The sequence below is a fragment of the Plecotus auritus genome, assembly GCF_963455305.1.
Source record: "Plecotus auritus genome assembly, chromosome: 6".
Taxonomy (NCBI): domain Eukaryota; kingdom Metazoa; phylum Chordata; class Mammalia; order Chiroptera; family Vespertilionidae; genus Plecotus; species Plecotus auritus.
Window position 1 is genome coordinate 33,233,918 of NC_137773.1, and position 18,221 is coordinate 33,252,138.

Below are 18,221 nucleotides of genomic sequence, written 5' to 3' on the forward strand. Positions count from 1 at the left end.
AGACCCCAGACAGTCATTAATTTGTCGACTGTTTGCAAATCGAGTGGCCTTTTGTCTGAGCAAGTTTCTAGGGGTCTCCAGAGTGGACCACACGTTGACAGGGCTGTTTTAGGCTAAGTCTTGGCTGATCGGTCTTACCATCTAGGCTTGTTGCCTCCCAGAATTCTGTGCAGCTAATGTCCCCAGAGAGGAAGCATGGAGGTCCCTCAGAGGAGGAAAGTGGGCAATAGGGGCTGAGCACTGGGACCTCCACTCTGACCCCTTTCTCATTTGGAGGGTGAGGGTGTGAGCATATAAATTCTTAGCAAAGGGCCACTTTCCACATAAAATGTGTTTAAAGGGTTCTCCCTTCCTACCCCTTCTACCACAGAGCAGGTGCCCACAGATACCCAGCATGGGAGGGTGTCGTCACGGTGGGGCTTGGGAGCGGGGCTCCAGTGTCCTCACTGATTTTGAGGCCCTCTGCCATGAGGCTGCCATGCTTTCCAGCCTTCTCACTCACCCCCCTGCCCCCGGCTCTGAAATGCTGTAAGTCCCAAGTCTGCTATGGTTTCTCTTGCTTCTGGAAGGGGAGCTTCTTTTTATCCAGAAGGTTCTTCCTCAGTCTATTATGAGGGTTAAGCCCACTTCTCCATAGATGTCAGTCTCCCCAGGCCCCTGGGAAGGCTGGATCCTGCCTGCCAAAATGGGCCTGCACAGAATGGAGGTTCTGCAAATGTTAATGGAATAAACACAAGCATGGGTCACTCCCCCAGGTGGCTCTCAGGGACCCTAGGGCAAAGCACAAAATGGAACATCCTCCCCTCTCAGCATCTCTGAGGGGGTCCCCGCTCGGCTGCGACAGCTGGGATGGCCCTTTGCCTGTGAGCTTGCAGGATGTGCCCAAGGACAGCGAAAAGGCTTGAGTCAGGATTTTAAAAGCAGTGTAGCTAATTAAAAAATAACTCGAACTGAAAACAAGTTCGGAAACAATTAGGATAATTAAAATATCACTACAGTACCTTAATTGAGACCAAGCAGTGAGCTTAAAGAATAAAATTAATTTTAAAATTACACATAACCTATAATTAATTGGCTTTTGAATTCAATGTTTTCCTGCTCAACAAATCGCTCCTTAAATTAATTCGTGTTTTTTCCTCTGAGAAAAACTTTTGTAAAAAATATTAAAAAATTAATTGGACATGAATCATGTGTCAGTTGACACTTGTTCATGGGCAGGAAAGATGACATTGACCTCCTGTTGGTATCTGCTCTGGGCTAGGCTCAGTGTCCTGTTTAAGTCCACGTAAGTCCTGCAGGTTATTGAGACAGAAGAGGCACAGCTTTGCCGACTTACGGGGATTGCTGCACCCCAACTCGAGGCATGTGCTCAGTGAGCAAATGTTGGAGCACAGTCTCCGGAAATCATTAGCACCTGGACAAGGAGCTGGTCGGGTGTATCCCTGACACTCAGCTGGTCTCGCCCCTTCCCTCTGCACCTGCACCATTTCCCGGCACCTTATTAAAGAACCTCTTCCACTTACTATTCTGATGCCTTATCATTCCCTTTAGAAGTGGAGCCACATGGCTCTGTCCAAAACGTGTGCTGGGTGCTTTTCATAAGTGTCACCTTTCAGGAGTGTCACCTGAGCCTTGGGGCTGCTGGGAAAGCTTATTGAGGCCGCATTTAAATGGAACTGACACACTCCTTTCACCATCCACATCCCCTTTAAATTCCAATGTTGCTGTTTTTCAAAACAAGATGAATCCTGGTGATTAAATAAACTCTGACAGCTTGATCTGTTACTGTTTTGTTGTTCTGTGAAGTTCATTTAAATAATTCACATATGTGTTTGAAGTATTCAATCCCCTATAATTAATTTTAGCCTACTTGATTTTTATATGCAAATTGTTAAGGAAGTATGCATAGAGAGTTAAATAGCTGATGATTTTTATTTAGTATTTTTGGTTGGAGTTTTTTGTTTATTTGTTTTAGTAATGCTAGCATCAAGCATGGGGCGGGGGGAGGGGTGACCTACAGTACTAGTAGCCTAACGGTAGGGTGACAGATGGCAAGGTTGCAGAAAGAAAATGGAACAGCCCACTGGTCAGTTGACTCATTTGGGTGGTGGCTGCATTCAGAGGGAGTATACAGAGGGCGCACTTGCCCAGAGCTGGCACCCCACCTTGTGGGGTGGTGTGTGAGCAACCCAGCCAAGGCAGCACAGGGCCCCTGGCTGCCCCTGCTTTTACCCCTTAACGCTCATTCTGCCGGAAGGCCTCTCAGGCCTCTCAGGAACATGGTGCATCTGGCCTTATATTTGTTGTGAGGTGAGGGCCACAGCAGCTTTTAAAAGGAGATCCTAGCTCTGATTGGTGTGGCTCAGTTGGTTGGGCATTGTCCTGAGCACAGAAAGGTTGCTGGTTCAATTCCTGGTCAGGGCCCATGCCCAAGTTGCAAATTTGATCCCTGGTTGGGGTGCATGTGGGAGGCAATCAATCAATGTTTCTCTTTCAAGTCTCTCTTTCTCTCTTCGTCCCTCCCTCCATCTCTTCCTCTCCCTTCCTCTCCTTAAAAATCAATAAAAACATTTTTTTTTTTTTTTTTTTTTAAAAAGGAGATCCCAGGTGATCCTCTGCTGCTGGCTTGTGACGGTAAGAGTTTGGGTCCTGGAGTCCCCCACCAGGCGTCAAATGCCCTCTGCTCCTCTCACCAGGGACTTCTCTTTCAGACCTTTATTTGTAAAATGGGCATATTAGCAGCAGCTACCTTCTTGGGTGTTGTGAGAATGAAATACGGTAATCCAATTAGAGGGCTTAGTTCAGTGCCTGCATGTCAAAAGCGCAGGGCAAGTGTTAGCTATTGTTCTTGTTATTATGGAGGCTTATTATTCACTCTGAGAACAAAAGACAGACACACACTAAATTAACAAACACTTAAGATGTCTGTGCTAAGCACTTACATGTACCAGGTCTTTTCTAAGTACTTACAAATATTAACTCATTCAATCCTCGTGATAACCAAAAGCAACAGTAAGTACAGTTATTACCCCATTTAACAGGAGAGGCACTGAGGAAGGGAAAGGTTGGTAAGCAGCAGAGCCCGCATTCAAACTCAGAAACACGGGGCTGAGAGTCTGTGTTCTTCCCCATGATGTCAGCTGACGGACATGCCTTGGGGCTGCATGGTCCAGTGAGGCCCTGCAGGCTGCCGGGCTGACATGGCATGCTTGTGAAGTTGGCTGCAGAGGCAGAAAGAAGCTCGAATTGGGCCATAAAGCTTGTCACGTAGTATTGCAGGTTGTGGCAGCGTCCCTCGAGGCCAGCCTGTTAGTCTCCATCTCTGAGCTGTCTCCAGTGAAAACACCAGGGTTATGTGCCACCTGCCAGGGAAGCCTCGGCTGGCACCTGTGGCCTGGCTGCCAGTGGTCTGGCCCCAAGTTTCTTGAGATCCATAAGTGTGCTTCATCTTGAGGTGATTGGAGTGTGAGAAGGGGCAGCTAAGGGCCAGCATGGTCCTCATTAATTGTCACCTGGTCATCAGTCTTCATTATGGGTTCAAGTTTGGATGTGTCTTGCAAAGTAACCAAAGTTGGTTGGACTGCCACTTGGATTGGTGGGTGGGGGACAGGGCGGCCTGAGACACACCAGCATTCGGGCTTCTTGTACAGAAGTCCCCAGGACCAAGAGGAATCCACCCAGAAAGCCCAGCCCCAGAGGACCGTGGGGCAGACCCAGAGTGCAGGAGGCAGCTCTCAGCTCAGGAGCTCAGAGCGAGCCCTCTTTCCAGGGGGCTCCATGCAGCCTCTCTCTTATCTGGCAACTCATTTCCTCCTGCTGAGCTCCAGCAGGTTCCTTGGGAAGTAAGCTCTGCCAGGTGGCTCCCCTGGGACCAACCAGGATGCAGCCTTGTTGCTGACCTGACTGGCCTAACAACTCACCTGGCTTCTGTTTGCAGCACTGAGGCTGCTGCGCAGAGGGCGCACCCTGAGCGGTGCAAGCAGCAGAAATGCCTTTGGATGTTTGTGTTCAGGTCCCTGGAGACACTCCCAGCAGCCATCTGAGGAAAATGGTACTGAGATTCTAGGCCTGGGCCAGCTGAGGAACAATGACCGTCAGCGGGCAGGGAGATGGTGAGGGTGAGGGACCCATGGTGGAGGAAGGATGGCATTTCTCGTGGCCGTTTTGCTATCCCTGCTCTGGGAGCTGATTTGTTTAACCAAATGTTTGGTGGAGAGGACGCGGGAAAACTCACCTCCCTGGCCCAGGAAAACAGTCATGAGAGAGCTACAGTCTCACAGGCGTCAGGCCCTGGAGCCGGGAGGTGGCACAATTGTTTTGCAGAGACTCCCCTGTGGTCACTTCTCTGCCTTGATGAGGAGCCACCTGAGCAGGTGGGTGCTGATGAGCTGGGGCCTGCTGCTCTGCCTGTTCTAGGAAGTGTTGCATTGTAGGAACTGCTGTCCTTGGAGACCCTTTCTCCAGGTGCTTGGTTGAGTCACCTCTCCTCACTGTCATTATCCCCATGCAGAAAGTGCACTTACTAGTCAGATGGAATATCTTATGATTGCCCAGACATGCTTCCCTTCATTGGCGGATGTGGCCACCCGGCTTCGGGTGTCTTTTCTCTCTTTGCTTTTCAAAATCCTGCCCATCCTTCAAAATCCAATTCACATATTAATGCTTCATTAATCCTTGCCCCAGAAATTGATCTCTGTTTTTCTCTCCAGCTCTGTTATCACTTTACATGCCCATCATGGCCCTTATCTAATTCTCCCTGCACAATAAATATTTATGGGGAAGCTTTTCCCCCTCCCTATTGTATTGTAACTGTGTGTGGCACAGAACTGTCTTGTGCTTCTGGAAGTTCTTCACAAAACTTAAAATAGGCTTATTTATGCACAGCGTCCATTGGATTGAACTGAAGTCCCTGAAGAAACAAGAACAAAAACTCTGTCCTCAAGGACTTTTTCTGTTGTAGGAAATAAGTAAAATTAGGCATGGATGAAGTCATAAAAAGCAATGGCAGACAAATAACCAAAGAGGGAAAATAGCTCTTGGTCCTTAGAGCATGTAGGATTTAGAGGGTTTTAAAAGTAATTTCTGCCAACGATGAAGATGCTGCGGGTCCCCATGGCACAATGGAATCACTTTCCTGATGTGAAGAAAACGTGCAGTAGACACATAATTCCCCCGTGTTGGTTCCATTCCAATCTCCTCCAGTCTAAGAAAACAGTGTAGAGTGCAAACGCATGGTGTGTTTACATCCCGCTCATCTATTTGAGTAGAAATAGAAATTAGATGTTCCCTGGAGGTCCTAACTGCCCGTTTCTGTTCTTTTTTGTCTCAGCCCTGGACGCGTCCAAAGACCCCTGCCTCAAGGTGAAGTGCAGCCCTCACAAGGTGTGTGTGACCCAGGACTACCAGACGGCCCTGTGTGTCAGCCGCAAGCACCTGCTTCCCAGGTAAGGCAGGAGGTCGGGGTGCTCTCCACCTGGTGGATCTGGGGGTGCGCCATCGCTGACTAGGGGCAGGAGGCCGAGGCAGAGTTGGTGTTTGTGCTGTGGTTTGATATGGTATTTGGTGCCTGCACTTCTGTTGTGGTTCTCAGACACAGATTTGCAAAGAATGTCAATATCTTTATTTCCTTTACATCAACTTTACTTGACTCTGAGCCCTTATCTGAGCAGAGGAACAGAAAACCCTTTCTTGGTCATTATTGGCACTGTCCCTCCTCCCAGAATGACCCCAGGACCCAGGAAGCATGTAGCTAAGAAAACACTGGCGGGACCTTTAGTCTCCTGGTTGCCACTGACATGACCACCAGGGACTGTCTGTGTCATAACCATATAGAATGTGGCATCTTTGTCTGGCTGGGTGCCCAGCACACCACCATTCCTTCTGATAACGTGTCTTGCTCTTCCCACAGGGGTCAGCGTCTGATAGTCTCTCTTCCCCAGCCCAGGGGACATCTCCCCACTGTTCTTCAGGGTTGTCAAAGCCTTTGCCTCCCCCCACCCACTCCCAGCATTATCCAGCCAGTGGGTGTAGGCTTTTTACAAATGACAGAGTCTTTGATTTCAGGCTACTTCTGCCTTCAGTCCTGCAAAAGTACTCATAGCAAGAAAGCAGACACACAGACCCAAAAAGCAGGCTTTTTCGAAGAGTGGGGTTGGACGTGTATGATGGGGGGAGAAAGATGATTTCAGAGCCTATGCCGCCCCTTTCTTCACACTGCCTGGACAGCAGAGAGGTGTGCGACGGCCCAGGAGTTACGACTCCCGGTTCTAGATTCAGCAACTCGTGAGGAAGATGTTTTAATTTCCCTCAACCTCTCCTCTGTTTCCTCTGATGCTGCCTGAGGAGTTCTGTCCTCGGAAACAGGGTCTAAGTGACAATAAGAGCAGAGCCTCCCCGCCCTGGGCCTCTACAAGCGTGGTACCTGCAGCAGCAGGCCTAGCCTGATGTTCAGGTAGTCAGCCTTTGTGTCTGTGAGACCTGGACGCTTTGCTGTTCCCTCAGACAGGAGTGCTCCTCCTGGAAGTAAAAAGATCTCACCCCAGCGCCCAAGCATGTGCCCGGCATTGTGCTCAGCATCCCCATCCTTGAATTCTCCCAGCCATTTTGCCAAGTGGGTGTTTATTTTTGTCTTCATTCTAAAAATGAGAGAACTGAGGCAGAGAGAGGCATTGGCGATTTGCTTGTATATCTAGTGAGCAGCAGCCATGATTCAAACCAGGGCTGTCGAGCTCCACAGCTTATGTTTTTTATCACTACTTTGTGTTGGCCTCTCCATGGACCTGTCCTTGTCTACCCTCATTCATTGTCCTCCTACAGAATGGCACGAAGTACCTATTGTGTGTCAGGTTCACGTTAGGCCCTGAGGCCAGGGAGGTCAACAAGAGACCCTGTTTCCACCCTCAATGAAAATCAATTTTGCTGTGGAATGGGATATAAAAAATAATTTTTATTAGAAATTCCTTGTAAGACATACATACTCTGAGAAAACTATCCTAGAGTCTCCTGCCACACTTGATTTCTTCTTTCTCTGAAGGAGGGACGATATGTCCTCTTTTGCTGCAAATACCAAATACACTTTGGGCCAGTGCTCTGGGTTGTTGAGCCACCTGGTTGTGTGTGTATGTGTGTGTGTGTGTGTGTGTGTGTGTGTGTGTATATGTGTATGTGTGTATATATATTTACATGTGTGTATGTGTGTATATGTGTATGTGTATTGGTATATGTGGGTGTTTGTATGTGTATGTGTGCATGTGTGTGTGTGTGTGTGTGTGGTGTGTGGAGAGCCCATTACTTATTTCCTCCTGGAATACAGCCCTTTCTGGAAGTTCCAGATAAGAAATTTTTAGTTTTAAGCCCAAATCTCTTTGAGACAGAGGCAGGAGTCTCATTGGCATTCAGGTATATCCAGGTGTAAATAGTGGTTTTCTGGGCACACCACGTGTCTGTGTTGGAAGCATCAGCACATTCTTGCTGTGTTGAAAGTGTAATCCTCATCTCCCACTTCTCCTGGTGACCACAGACTTGCAGTGGCTAAAGCATGGATTTGAGGATGAGACCAATCTGGGCTCCATTCCAAGGTTGGCTGCTTCCTAGCCATGTGACCTTAATTAATTACTTTACCTTCCTGAATCTGTACTTCCTCATCTGTAAAATGGGTTTAATGAAATTATTTACTCCACCCCTCTTTTCTATATGCTGGAATACATCCTCTAGTAATTCTTGCAGAGAGGATTTATCGGCAGTAAATTTTACTAATCCTTGCATAGGGTATTTTGTGTGTATGTTTGTGTGAGAGTTCAATAAGGTAAAGGTATATAAAGCACATAAACTAGTGTCACATAATGATAGTTATCTTCCAATTATTAAAACAGTTATGATTAATAGTTGTTATTATTATCTGATTCATTCTGGAAGGTCAGCCAGAAAACCCCAAAGTTGCATGCTCACTCCAGGTGCCTTGCCCCTTCCCAGTCTGATTGGAAACCTGTGAGGTTTAGCATGAGGATCCCAGTGTCCTTTCTGCTGCCCCTTTTGTGACTCACAGGAGGTAAGGACTAAGAAGATGACTCCATTTCTGATAACATTGCCTGTTTGTCCATTGGAAAAGCAGCCCAAAGAAGAGGCCGATTGAGGAGGCATGCCTCTCCATTCATAGCATTTGGGAGGTGGCCTGAACCCGGGGGGCCCTGCAATGGTGTTGGCTGTGGCTGTGGGTCCAGCTTCCCTCCTCTCCCCCTCAGAGCCTGAATTACTCCGCCCGCCATATCAGCCAAATGCATACCTCTTCTTAGGGTCTTGGACACCTTCCCAGATGAAACATCTGTCTTCCCACATTATACTTCAGGGGTCCCCTCTGACCACGGAGACCATGTTGACAACTCTATCTATTCATCAATCAGGGAAGTAATCTTTCTCTCTGAGAAACATCTGTAGGCAATTCCATCAGCCAGTCTGGCCTCTGCAGCAGCTCAAGAGGCAAATCCCGCCGCCAGACAGGCAGGAGTGCACACACACACAGAGAGGCGGCTGGACCAGCCGCGGGCTGATTATGAGGCTGCAGACTTAGACTGCCTTTGGAGGCAGATTGAGATAAAAGGATGGTGAGCACATCAGGGAGAGAATTTCATTAGCTTTCCTAGCTGGTGGAGCTGGAGTGAGTGAAGCCAGTGGTTTGGTACACAGGTCTGTGACTGCAGAACTCAGGGCAAGCAGTTTGGGGGTGGAGCAAGCCAGGCAACCAGCCCTCCCTCTGCTGTGGTTCTCTTTCTTTATCAGGGTTGTGTTTGGTTTTGTCTTTGGTTTCTCCTAGCGGCTTCAGCTAAACTCACATTCTCTTTGGAGACTTTTCTTTGGAAATCCTTTATTACATCTCTTCCTGCCGTTAAGCTTGGGAAAGAGTGATTGCTGGCAGTGTGCTCACCTTTCCGGTTCTCCAAAAGGGGCCGTTCATGCACTAAAGAGCATTGTGAAGGCGGCTTGGAATCAGGAAACCTTCTCTTAAATGACTTTTTTACAATATTGCGATTTTTTATAAGGATAGATGATACTTATTACAGAAAACATAGGAAAGTAAAAAACAAAAACAAAAAAAAAAACACACAAAAACAAAAACAAGAAATAAACCATGGTCATATAGTCTTAAAATAGGAATCAAGACATTTCAACATATTTCCTTCCATTCATAGTTTTTGCCCAGTGGTTTGTTTCTGTCAAAGCTTGATTATCAGGTGGTGCCTATATAAAAATTCATATTGTTATTATTTAATTCTCTTCAGTTAATATTTATAAATGAGTATTTATATGATTCTACAAACTAATGAATCATAAAAATAAGAGCCAAGACTATAAAATGTTTAGAAGAAAACAAGAGTAGTAACCTCAGATTCGACAAAGATTTCTTAAATAAGACAAAAACCATGAACTATAAATGCCAAAATAAAGCGATCAACAAATTAGATATAATCAAAATTAAAAACTTTGATGCTCAAAAGACACTGCTATGAAAGTAGAAAGATAAGACACACTGGGAGGAAATATTTGTGAAACATATGTCCAACAAAAGATCCGGGCCTGGAATGTGTGATGAAAGCATAGGTCCATTCAAAGACTCACTCATGAATGTCCGTAGCAGCTTTATTTGCTGTAGCAAAGAGCTGGAAACAACCCAAATACCCATCAACAGATGAATGGATAAGCCAAATGTGGTCTCTCTATTATAATGGAACACTACTCAGCAATAAAAAGAAGTAGGCTATTGATAACTGTGGCAGCATGAATGAATGTCATAAGTGTGCTGAGTGAGAGGAGACAGACCAATTTTAAAAAGGAGTATATATTCTATGATTTCCATTTACAAGAAAGTCTAGAGAATGCAAGCTAATCTGTGGTGACAGGAAGCCTGTCATTGGTTGTCTGGGGTACCTACATATTCTCTAAGGCTTGATAATGGGAAATGGGTCCTTAGGGAGACAGTTAAATCAAACTCTGGTCTTTGATGCCAAAGATCCCCTTGAAAATGGGTTTGTTTGGGGAAGAAGAGTTTTTAACACAGCCATATGTTATTTTTACTGACTTAAGTTTAAAAAAATATTCTCCTGGGTCTTCTTAAATAAAACACCCTTGTAAGGGACAGAGGGGTGGACAGAAAGTCATGCCACCTGCAGAGGGCTCTGCTCTCGGGGATTTGCTGCCAGTAGGGATGGCGAGGTCTGATTATTGTTCTGTGGGCAAGAGATGGGGCGGGGCGGGGGGAGGGGACTTCTCCCTACAGAGCGCTAGACATTGATTTTACCTCTCCGTTGCCATTGATTTTTATTTGGAGAATAGAAAATTGAAGCATTTGTGGTAAGCCTTCAGGACAAGCCATATTCTCAAATTCTGCAAGTATATTGTGAATAGAAGGAAAGGATGTCAGGATGGGACTTTCAATATCTGAGTGTACCCTGGAAAGCCTTCTGGGAACGGTGGGAACTGACCTGTTTTTAAATAAGGAGCCAAAGTCTCCGAGGGCTAGGTCTCTCTTTATCTCCACTTTCTAATTATCTGGGATAACAACGAATTCTCCGCACCAGCAAAGAATTCAGATTCAGTGGAGGTTGATGGTATAGTAGACCAAACTGAGCCCCTTCTGTCTTTTATGTGAACTTGAAAAAAATAATCAAAGTGTTTGAGGTCAGAGAGAAGTACATCACAGGATGTGCCTCAAATACCAAACTCTCAGAGGATATTTGAAAGGATGATGGCTATTTCATCTCAGTTTTGTTTTACAACAGAGCACTGCCTCCTGCTTTGGGAGCTTTGAATGGGCTGATTATACATACACATATCTGTCTCGGTGTGGACGACACATGGCCACGTGCAAGGTGGGTGATTCCTAGGTGCCTGGATGGCTTTCTGGTGCTTCACAGCTCAAGGCATTGGTAGTTACCTCGGTGTGATGGTGCCCGCATCTCCTAGTGAGGTTTTATAATTTTGTAGCTCGCACCCTTTCTCCAAAGGGCTCATGCCTTGCCTTGTGTTCTGCTAACCTCTGTGAATCTTCATCTGCCATGCTGTGAGTCTGAGTGCTGATGAGGGTGTGGTGCTATTTCTAGGCTGTGTGTGGAGGTTCAGATTGGGGTTGGACCCCACTTTTGAATCAGTCGCCTTTATAAGCAGAAAAATCATCACCGTGGTCTCTTTTACAAATACCTGCCCCTGGGCACTGTGGAAAACAAAGGGAGGGTAGGTGACTCAAGAGATGCCACTTACTGACCACCCACTGTGTTAGGCACATATGGCAGGAGGGCTCCTCTGACTTTCCACAACAGTTAGGTCTGCATTATGATCCCCGTTTTTTCAGATGAGGCTATTGAGGTCTTTAAAACACTCCTGGATACACAGGACAAGTAAAGGGCAGATCTGGAACCAAAATGGAGGCATGCCACTAGCCTCCCTGCCTTTGGGAGTCCTGGGCACGAGCTCTCACTGGCTGGTTTAGTGTTCCCTGCCCTGCTGAAGCCCCCCAGCCACTGGCCTCTGGGCTCCTGGTTCTAGGGGTGCCACTGCACACAGGCCTGGGCCCCTCCCACCCAGCTCCTGCTCCTTAGGGAACAGTGTGTGGGGGCCTGGGTAGTAAACCTGTTTCCTCCTTTCTGTGCCAACGCAATAATTCTGGGTTCATTATTCCCCTTTGAGGGTGTTTTCTCTTTTTAAAGCAACCATTCAAACCACATGTCACTTAAACATAGAGTATTTAATTACCTTAAACTCCAGCTTTATTTTTTTAAACAAGGAAGCACTATGTGTATCTGCCTGCAAGGACCCAGCTGCTACTGGGGCTTCACTCAGCAGGATTTCTTAATCCAGCAAGCCATTACTTTCTCTGTTCCTTTGTTTTTTTTTCTGAAACGGAGGGTATTGATTAGAGAATCTTGATGACAAGAGCAGCAGAGAGTAAAAAGCAATTCATAATGGAAATGGGAATAATTGTGTGGAATTTTTAGTCCCTTGGAGCAGGGGCAGAGTGAGAGGCAGATCCTACATTGTGAGGCAAACTTACTATGCAAGTTTTGCAAATGCATTGAAAAATATATCAAAATTATGCCTGCTGGTAAAATTTACCAGATCCATATCTTGCCTGCCTTGTTTTTCTTTTCTTTTCTTTTCTTTTCTTTTCTTTTCTTTTCTTTTCTTTTCTTTTCTTTTCCTTTCTTTTCTTTTCTTTTCTTTTCTTTTCTTTCTTTCTTTCTTTCTTTCTTTCTTTCTTTCTTTCTTTCTTCCTTCCTTCCTTCCTTCCTTCCTTCCTTCCTTCCTTCCTTCCTCCCTCCCTCCCTTCCTTCCTTTCTTTCAAAACAAACAAACAGACAAACAAAAACTGAGGAGGTCTCTCAGTAAGTCTAATGGCCTTCTGCCCGACTGGGCAGTTTCTGGGTGTGGCTCCCCAGGACCGAGCCTCTGCCCTCCCTGAGCCCCCCTCTCCTGCACCCCTCCAGGCTGTCATCTCCCCCTCCCAGGCTGCACTGCTAAAGAAGGCCCCCCCACAAAGGGGGATTCCTATTTCCAACGGACCCCAGAGGACTGGACCATTGTCTTTTTGAGCCATGTTCTATCTGCAGGAGATTGAGTTGTTATGGTGGAATTCACAGAACGTACGTGTGCCCAGGTGCCAAGGTGCAGGGAGCTAGAAAACCAGGTTTCTGTGGGCTGGGAGTGGCTGTTTCCAGGGCCTGGGGCTGACTTAGCACCCTTCCTTGATCTCTAGAAAGCACTGAGTATGGGCCCTGCTCAGTGGTTCTGCCCACAGTGACAGGGCTGCTGTTTCTCTGTTGGTAAATGTCTTGCTGCATATTAAGGGATGTAAGAGGCATCAGATTTCAGTGGATTAGGAAGAGGAGGTTGAGGTGGGTGTGCCAGTTTTGAAGAGATAATCACTAGGGTGATTTCCACCAGGGCTCAGGGCTGGCTGGGCAGCACACGGGTGTGAATCATTATGTTAGCACACCCACCCCTGAACAGTAAGAAACAGTCCAGCTCAAGCCTCCCTGCAACTCACTGAAGAGTGTAAGGCGCCTTCACATTCTGGGAGGAGGTCAGAGCATCCGAGGTCCAGGTGGAACAAGGCCCATGTGCTCACGGAACACATCATCATCTTTTACTAAAGTGATCAGATTGTATTTTCCCTCTTTCACTGACTTCTGTTTTAATTTTTCGAATCCTCTTTCCTTGGCCTTTGTTATTAATAAATCTACTATGGCCTGCTTGCGGCTCTGCCTAAACTCATTAAGATCCCAACACTCAGGGTTTCATTTTATATCAGATTAATTCAACCAATGAACTGTGAAAGGCATTCTTTATGGGTAGCAGGCACTACAGTAGGGCCCATTTGGGGCATTGACCAGGTGGGTTCTGGGGCCAGAAAATGGACTCAGGATGATTTAGACGGACATCCAAGGCTATCTTTAGAGTACTTTTGTTTTAAATGGAATGTTCTTAAACTAATGTCCTGCCTTTAATGTTTCTCCTAGAGAGAGTGGGCAGAGGGCAAGGACTTCACACACACAGGGAAACAGAGATGAAAGTTAATTAGTTTGGGGACCTTGGTACCTTTCCGAGGCATTCTCTTAAATGACAATGTTCGTGGGCACACACTGAAAGGGATGTGGCTCTGTAGCTGAGGCGTGAGTGAGAGGCCTCCTCCGGCTGCCTTGGCTGTGATTCTGCCTCAGCTGGAGGGACTGGTGTGTCCTGCTGCCCGACTGGGCAGTTTCTGGGTGTCGCTCCTCAGGGTATGCCAACCCCCCTTTACCTGAGGTGGGGGTGGAACCTGGCTCAAGTCGCACATGCCTATGAGGAACTCCCAAGTGGAAGGCAAAGGGGCAGGACCCCCCTCCGGTCTGGAGCCAGAGTCCTTCTCTTGGCAGAAGCCAGGCGAGGCCATCTGTCAAGACTGTGGTGATGATGAAGGCCTTGGGGGCTTAAGTTCCTCCTGCCATCATTTGGGCAGGACTAGCTCTCACAAAACAGCTCATGTACATCAGTGATGATGGGTTAAAGGTCATTAACTCAGACTCCACTCAGTTGGAATCTGGTATTTTCTTTATTTCACAAGTATCTCTGGTGCCTTCCACTTGCCAGATACTGCTCTATGTTTGGAATTCTGTGATGAATGGACTAGGTCTACCCGGGTGGAGATTAAAGTGTGTTGGAAAAGACAGATAAAAACAAACTAAGTATCTAATATTGTGATAAGCATTAGGCAGGATAATAGCAGAGTGCCATACGAGAGTCACTTTAGGTTCATTGAATGGGGGAGGCCTGTAGCGGAGGGGAAAGGTGACAGGTGCCCACTGAGCAAAGGGCCAGGATAAGTGTTCTCAGAGGAGGGAACAGCCTTTGCACAGGGCTTGAATCAGGGAAGAGGAAGGGACTTGGTGTCCTGAGGAAGTGGGAGGAGAGGCCAGTGCTGCAGGGACACAGTGACTGAGCGGAGGTGGCTGTATGAGCTAGAGAGGGGGCAGGCCAGGTCCTGCAGAGCCCTGAGAGTCATGGGACAGGTCTGTCTCTCAGGCCAGTCACAGGGGGACATCTTGTGTGACTTTAAGCAGGAAAGGGACAGAATCATGTGGCTTAGGATGGACTGGATTTTCTTGAATAATATTTCTCTAAGCCAAATGGTGTGCTATGCGAAAGAAGCTGGAGGGCTTTAAAAACTGCACTGTGGGATTATGATAAGAAAAGCAGTAAGCATAGTGCTGGCACATAGTAGGTGCTTAATAAAGTTAGCTTCCCATCTGAGCCTCTAGGTCCCCAAGGAACAATTAGTTGGGGGAGCAACTCCTGCCGGCCTCATGGGGTTGCTCAGGCTACATGGGCTCGAGTGTGCAAACCCTGCTGGTTTCACTGTCCGGGGTGGTGCCGGTTGTCATGATTGGTAAGTTCTTTAGGGACAGAGTGCAGACTCCCCTCCTTGTTCTGCTTCTGCAGTTACTTATAATGCCCAGATGCCCTCTGGAGTGCAAGCTTGGTTCTTGGCAAACCGTAGGGGCTCACAACATATTAGTGGATGTATGAGTCAGTCAAGTCAAGAAAGGAGCTGGAGGTGCAGGGGCGGTGGATGCACTTAATTAGGAGCTCTGATGGCTCAGCTGCGGCACAGAGCAACACTCCGAGTAAGGGTCAGGTTGTTCATATGAGGGTCGAGGTGTGCCCCATTTTCCTTTGTTTTTCTCATAGGACCTACCACATTTCTGAATGCCCAGAAATGCTCAGAAAGTGCCTGTGAACTTCACAGGGAAAGTGGAGGTAACTTGTCAGTCTGGTGTGAAAGTGGCCCTGTGTTTAGGAGAGAGCAACATATTTCAGGCTCTGCCCTGACCTGGGTGCCTCATTCTCTGGGACCTTGTCTCTCTGCCCACCCTCTCTCTGTGCTAAGTGACTGGACACATCTGAAGGTCGGCTGTCTGGGGCCACAGGCATGGCCTTGGTGGTGACAAGTTGTCATCTGTTTCATTGATCCCTGACTCTCTCAAAGCTGAAGGTCTGTGTTGCTCAGAATGCCGCAGAATGGCCTTTGAATCTGCCTTCAGGAGGAGGAAGGAAAAGGACACATGCTGGGCACCTCTCTCCTGGCCATGGGACACGGTGTTCCACTGCTCCCCCACAGCGCCTCTGAGACCGGCTAAATCCCCCCTCCCGCTCCATGGACACTTGCAGCCTCCGGATCTCTTCTCTCTGAGGCCTAACTCCTCTGCCCTGTGGTCCATGGGACTGGCCCTTCCTGCCCATCAGACTAAGACATAACAGGACTGCCTGTAGCCAGAACAGGACCACTCAGCCAGGAGGAAGTCTGGGAGGGCAGCGGGCAGAATTCTAATGGACCCATCTTCTCTGTCCTGGGGAGAACCCCAGTGCAGAGGGCCTGGGTGATGAGCTGCCCTCCCCCTTGGGCTCGCAGCTGCTGTCTCCCGTGTGTGAGTATACCTGAGGAATATACCTGCAAACTGATCAGAACATGCGGAGGTGACATTTGATGTCCTAGTAATCTACTTATTCTCCAACTTAACCATGTGCCATTTTTACTCCCACTTCTGTGATGGAGCAGAGTTGGTGAGCTGCTCTAACCGGCTCTGTTGGTTACTTGCAGACCTTCAGCGGTATATCCACACGCTGCTTCAGAGCAGCTCCCAGAGCCAGGCCAGTGGACATCTGCAGAGTGGGGGGTTGGGAAGTGGAGCAGTGCTCCCTGCCGGGTGCTGCTGATGGGCGCATACGTTGGCACAGCATTTCTGGGGGGCATTTTGGCCTCATTGGCACCGTGACTCCATTTTGGAGAATCTGTCCCAGGGGAGTGAATACCGATGCACAGAAAGACTTACACGCCAGGACACTCAGTGCACTTGATCCACTACTAAGGAATGGGAACTCCCTCCACAGGACACATCCACAGGAGAAGCCTGCACCGAACACAGCGTGCCTTCTGTAGGGCCCCCTCCTCAGGGACTAGGCTTGGACTCGCAGCACTGGGCGAGCCAGCGCCCTTATGTTGAGTCAGAAGGTTTTCTGCGGGTAACTTCTACACATTGGTCCTTGGCCTGGTCCAGAAAGATCCCCCCAGTGAAGGCCAGAGGGGAGCGGGAGCTTCTCTCCTCCAACACTGAGTATGAAGGAAGAGTCCTGAGCAGGGAAGAGGTGGGATGCGATGTGGCTGCACTGCCTTCTGCACTGCTGCTGCTGAAAGGCCCAGGGTTGATGGCTTGTGGTGTTGGTTTCAGCTGCATCTCCTGGAATGCCATATCTCTGTCAGCCCTCCGCTTGTCTCTGGACCTGTCCTGGGAGCAGCGTTGTCCCGGCGTTGTCTGTGTACTTCTGCTTCACATTGCTGGCTTGTCTCCCTAAAGGAGATCGTGTGCAGCCCTCCCAGAATGGGCTCTTGGCTGCTGGTGACTAGAAAACAAATGTGCCTCTTTTTTCTCTCATGCACACATCCCATAATAATTAATTGACCCCCAGCCATGCAAGCACATGTTTTCTCAGATTATAGCAGTCGAGCCCCTGGTGGAAAGGCATGTGCTGGCCCTCAGCACCGTGTGTGCACCTGAGCTTACACACAATTAGCCGGAGGCTGTGTTAGCAAAACCCTCAGTCTTCCAGCCCTCCTGGGAAGAGGCAGGATTATGAATACTCTGGAGGGAGGCGAGATGAAATTCTTAGTGTTGGGCTTGCTTGATTATCATTTGCTTTTTTTCCCAATTAGCATGTCCATTGTTAATTCTTTCAAGGTCTCAGGGTTACAAAGGGACTTTCTTTCTTGAGCTAGAAAACAAAGATGAAGCAAGAAACCAAACAGGGATGCCAAAGATCAGTGGGCAATAGTAACAGTGTCTTTCCTGGCCTCTTTTAGGAAGTAATGGATTTTAAAACAGAGTACACTGCTTTCCATTATCCTCGGGGAATAAAGGAAGTTCCACTGTTTACTAGCATTTCCCTCATAGCTTGCTATTACACTGCTGGCTTGGCACTTTCCCTTAACAAAGCGGAATTCTAGTTGGTGTGTGTGTGTGTGTGCGCAGACTGTTTTCACACGTGGCCCCGGTGGCCATGCTCATTCCACCAGCTGAACTTCGGGAGCCTCTGATGCCATTGGCCTGATCTGTCACTCTCTTAATGGAAGGTGACTGCGAAGGACACAGAGTCTCCAACCAGTTAGTGGAATTTACATCGTCACATCAGCCTGCTAATCTTCATGGGCTGCTCAGGGAACACGAAGAGCTTTGTGAGTTGAGGCTAGAAGTCAGTTTGGGTAGGATCCCTGGACATATATATCTCATTTCAAGTATAAGGAAACCTGGATTCAAGTAATGTTCAGAAATGCGTGCGACACGGAAGAGCTGGGCCTGCGGTCTGGCAAGTTCATGTTCTTGTCCTTTGCCCATTGGCTACACAGCTTTTCAATATAAAATGGTTTAGGGCAGTGGTCGGCAAACTCATTAGTCAATAGAGCCAAATATCAACAGTACAACGATTGAAATTTCTTTTGAGAGCCAAATTTTTTAAACTTAAACTTCTTCTAACGCCACTTCTTCAAAATAGACTCGCCCAGGCCATGGTATTTTGTGGAAGAGCCACACTCAAGGGGCCAAAGAGTCGCATGTGGCTCGTGAGCCGCAGTTTGCCGACCACTGGTTTAGGGGGTCCTGATATTAATAGCAGCTCTCTTGCCATGTAGAGATTTTCTTGGATAA

The 18,221-nt window shown here is 47.7% G+C and overlaps 1 protein-coding gene across 1 annotated transcript in view; it reads left to right on the plus strand.

Moving 5' to 3' along the window:
• Window positions 1-18,221, plus strand: part of SPOCK1 (SPARC (osteonectin), cwcv and kazal like domains proteoglycan 1) — a 502,022-nt gene that overhangs the window by 340,276 nt on the left and 143,525 nt on the right. The window contains exon 4 of the mRNA XM_080676953.1: window positions 5,330-5,444. Coding sequence (XP_080533079.1) covers window positions 5,330-5,444 — 115 coding nt within the window. The remainder of the gene's footprint in view (window positions 1-5,329; window positions 5,445-18,221) is intronic.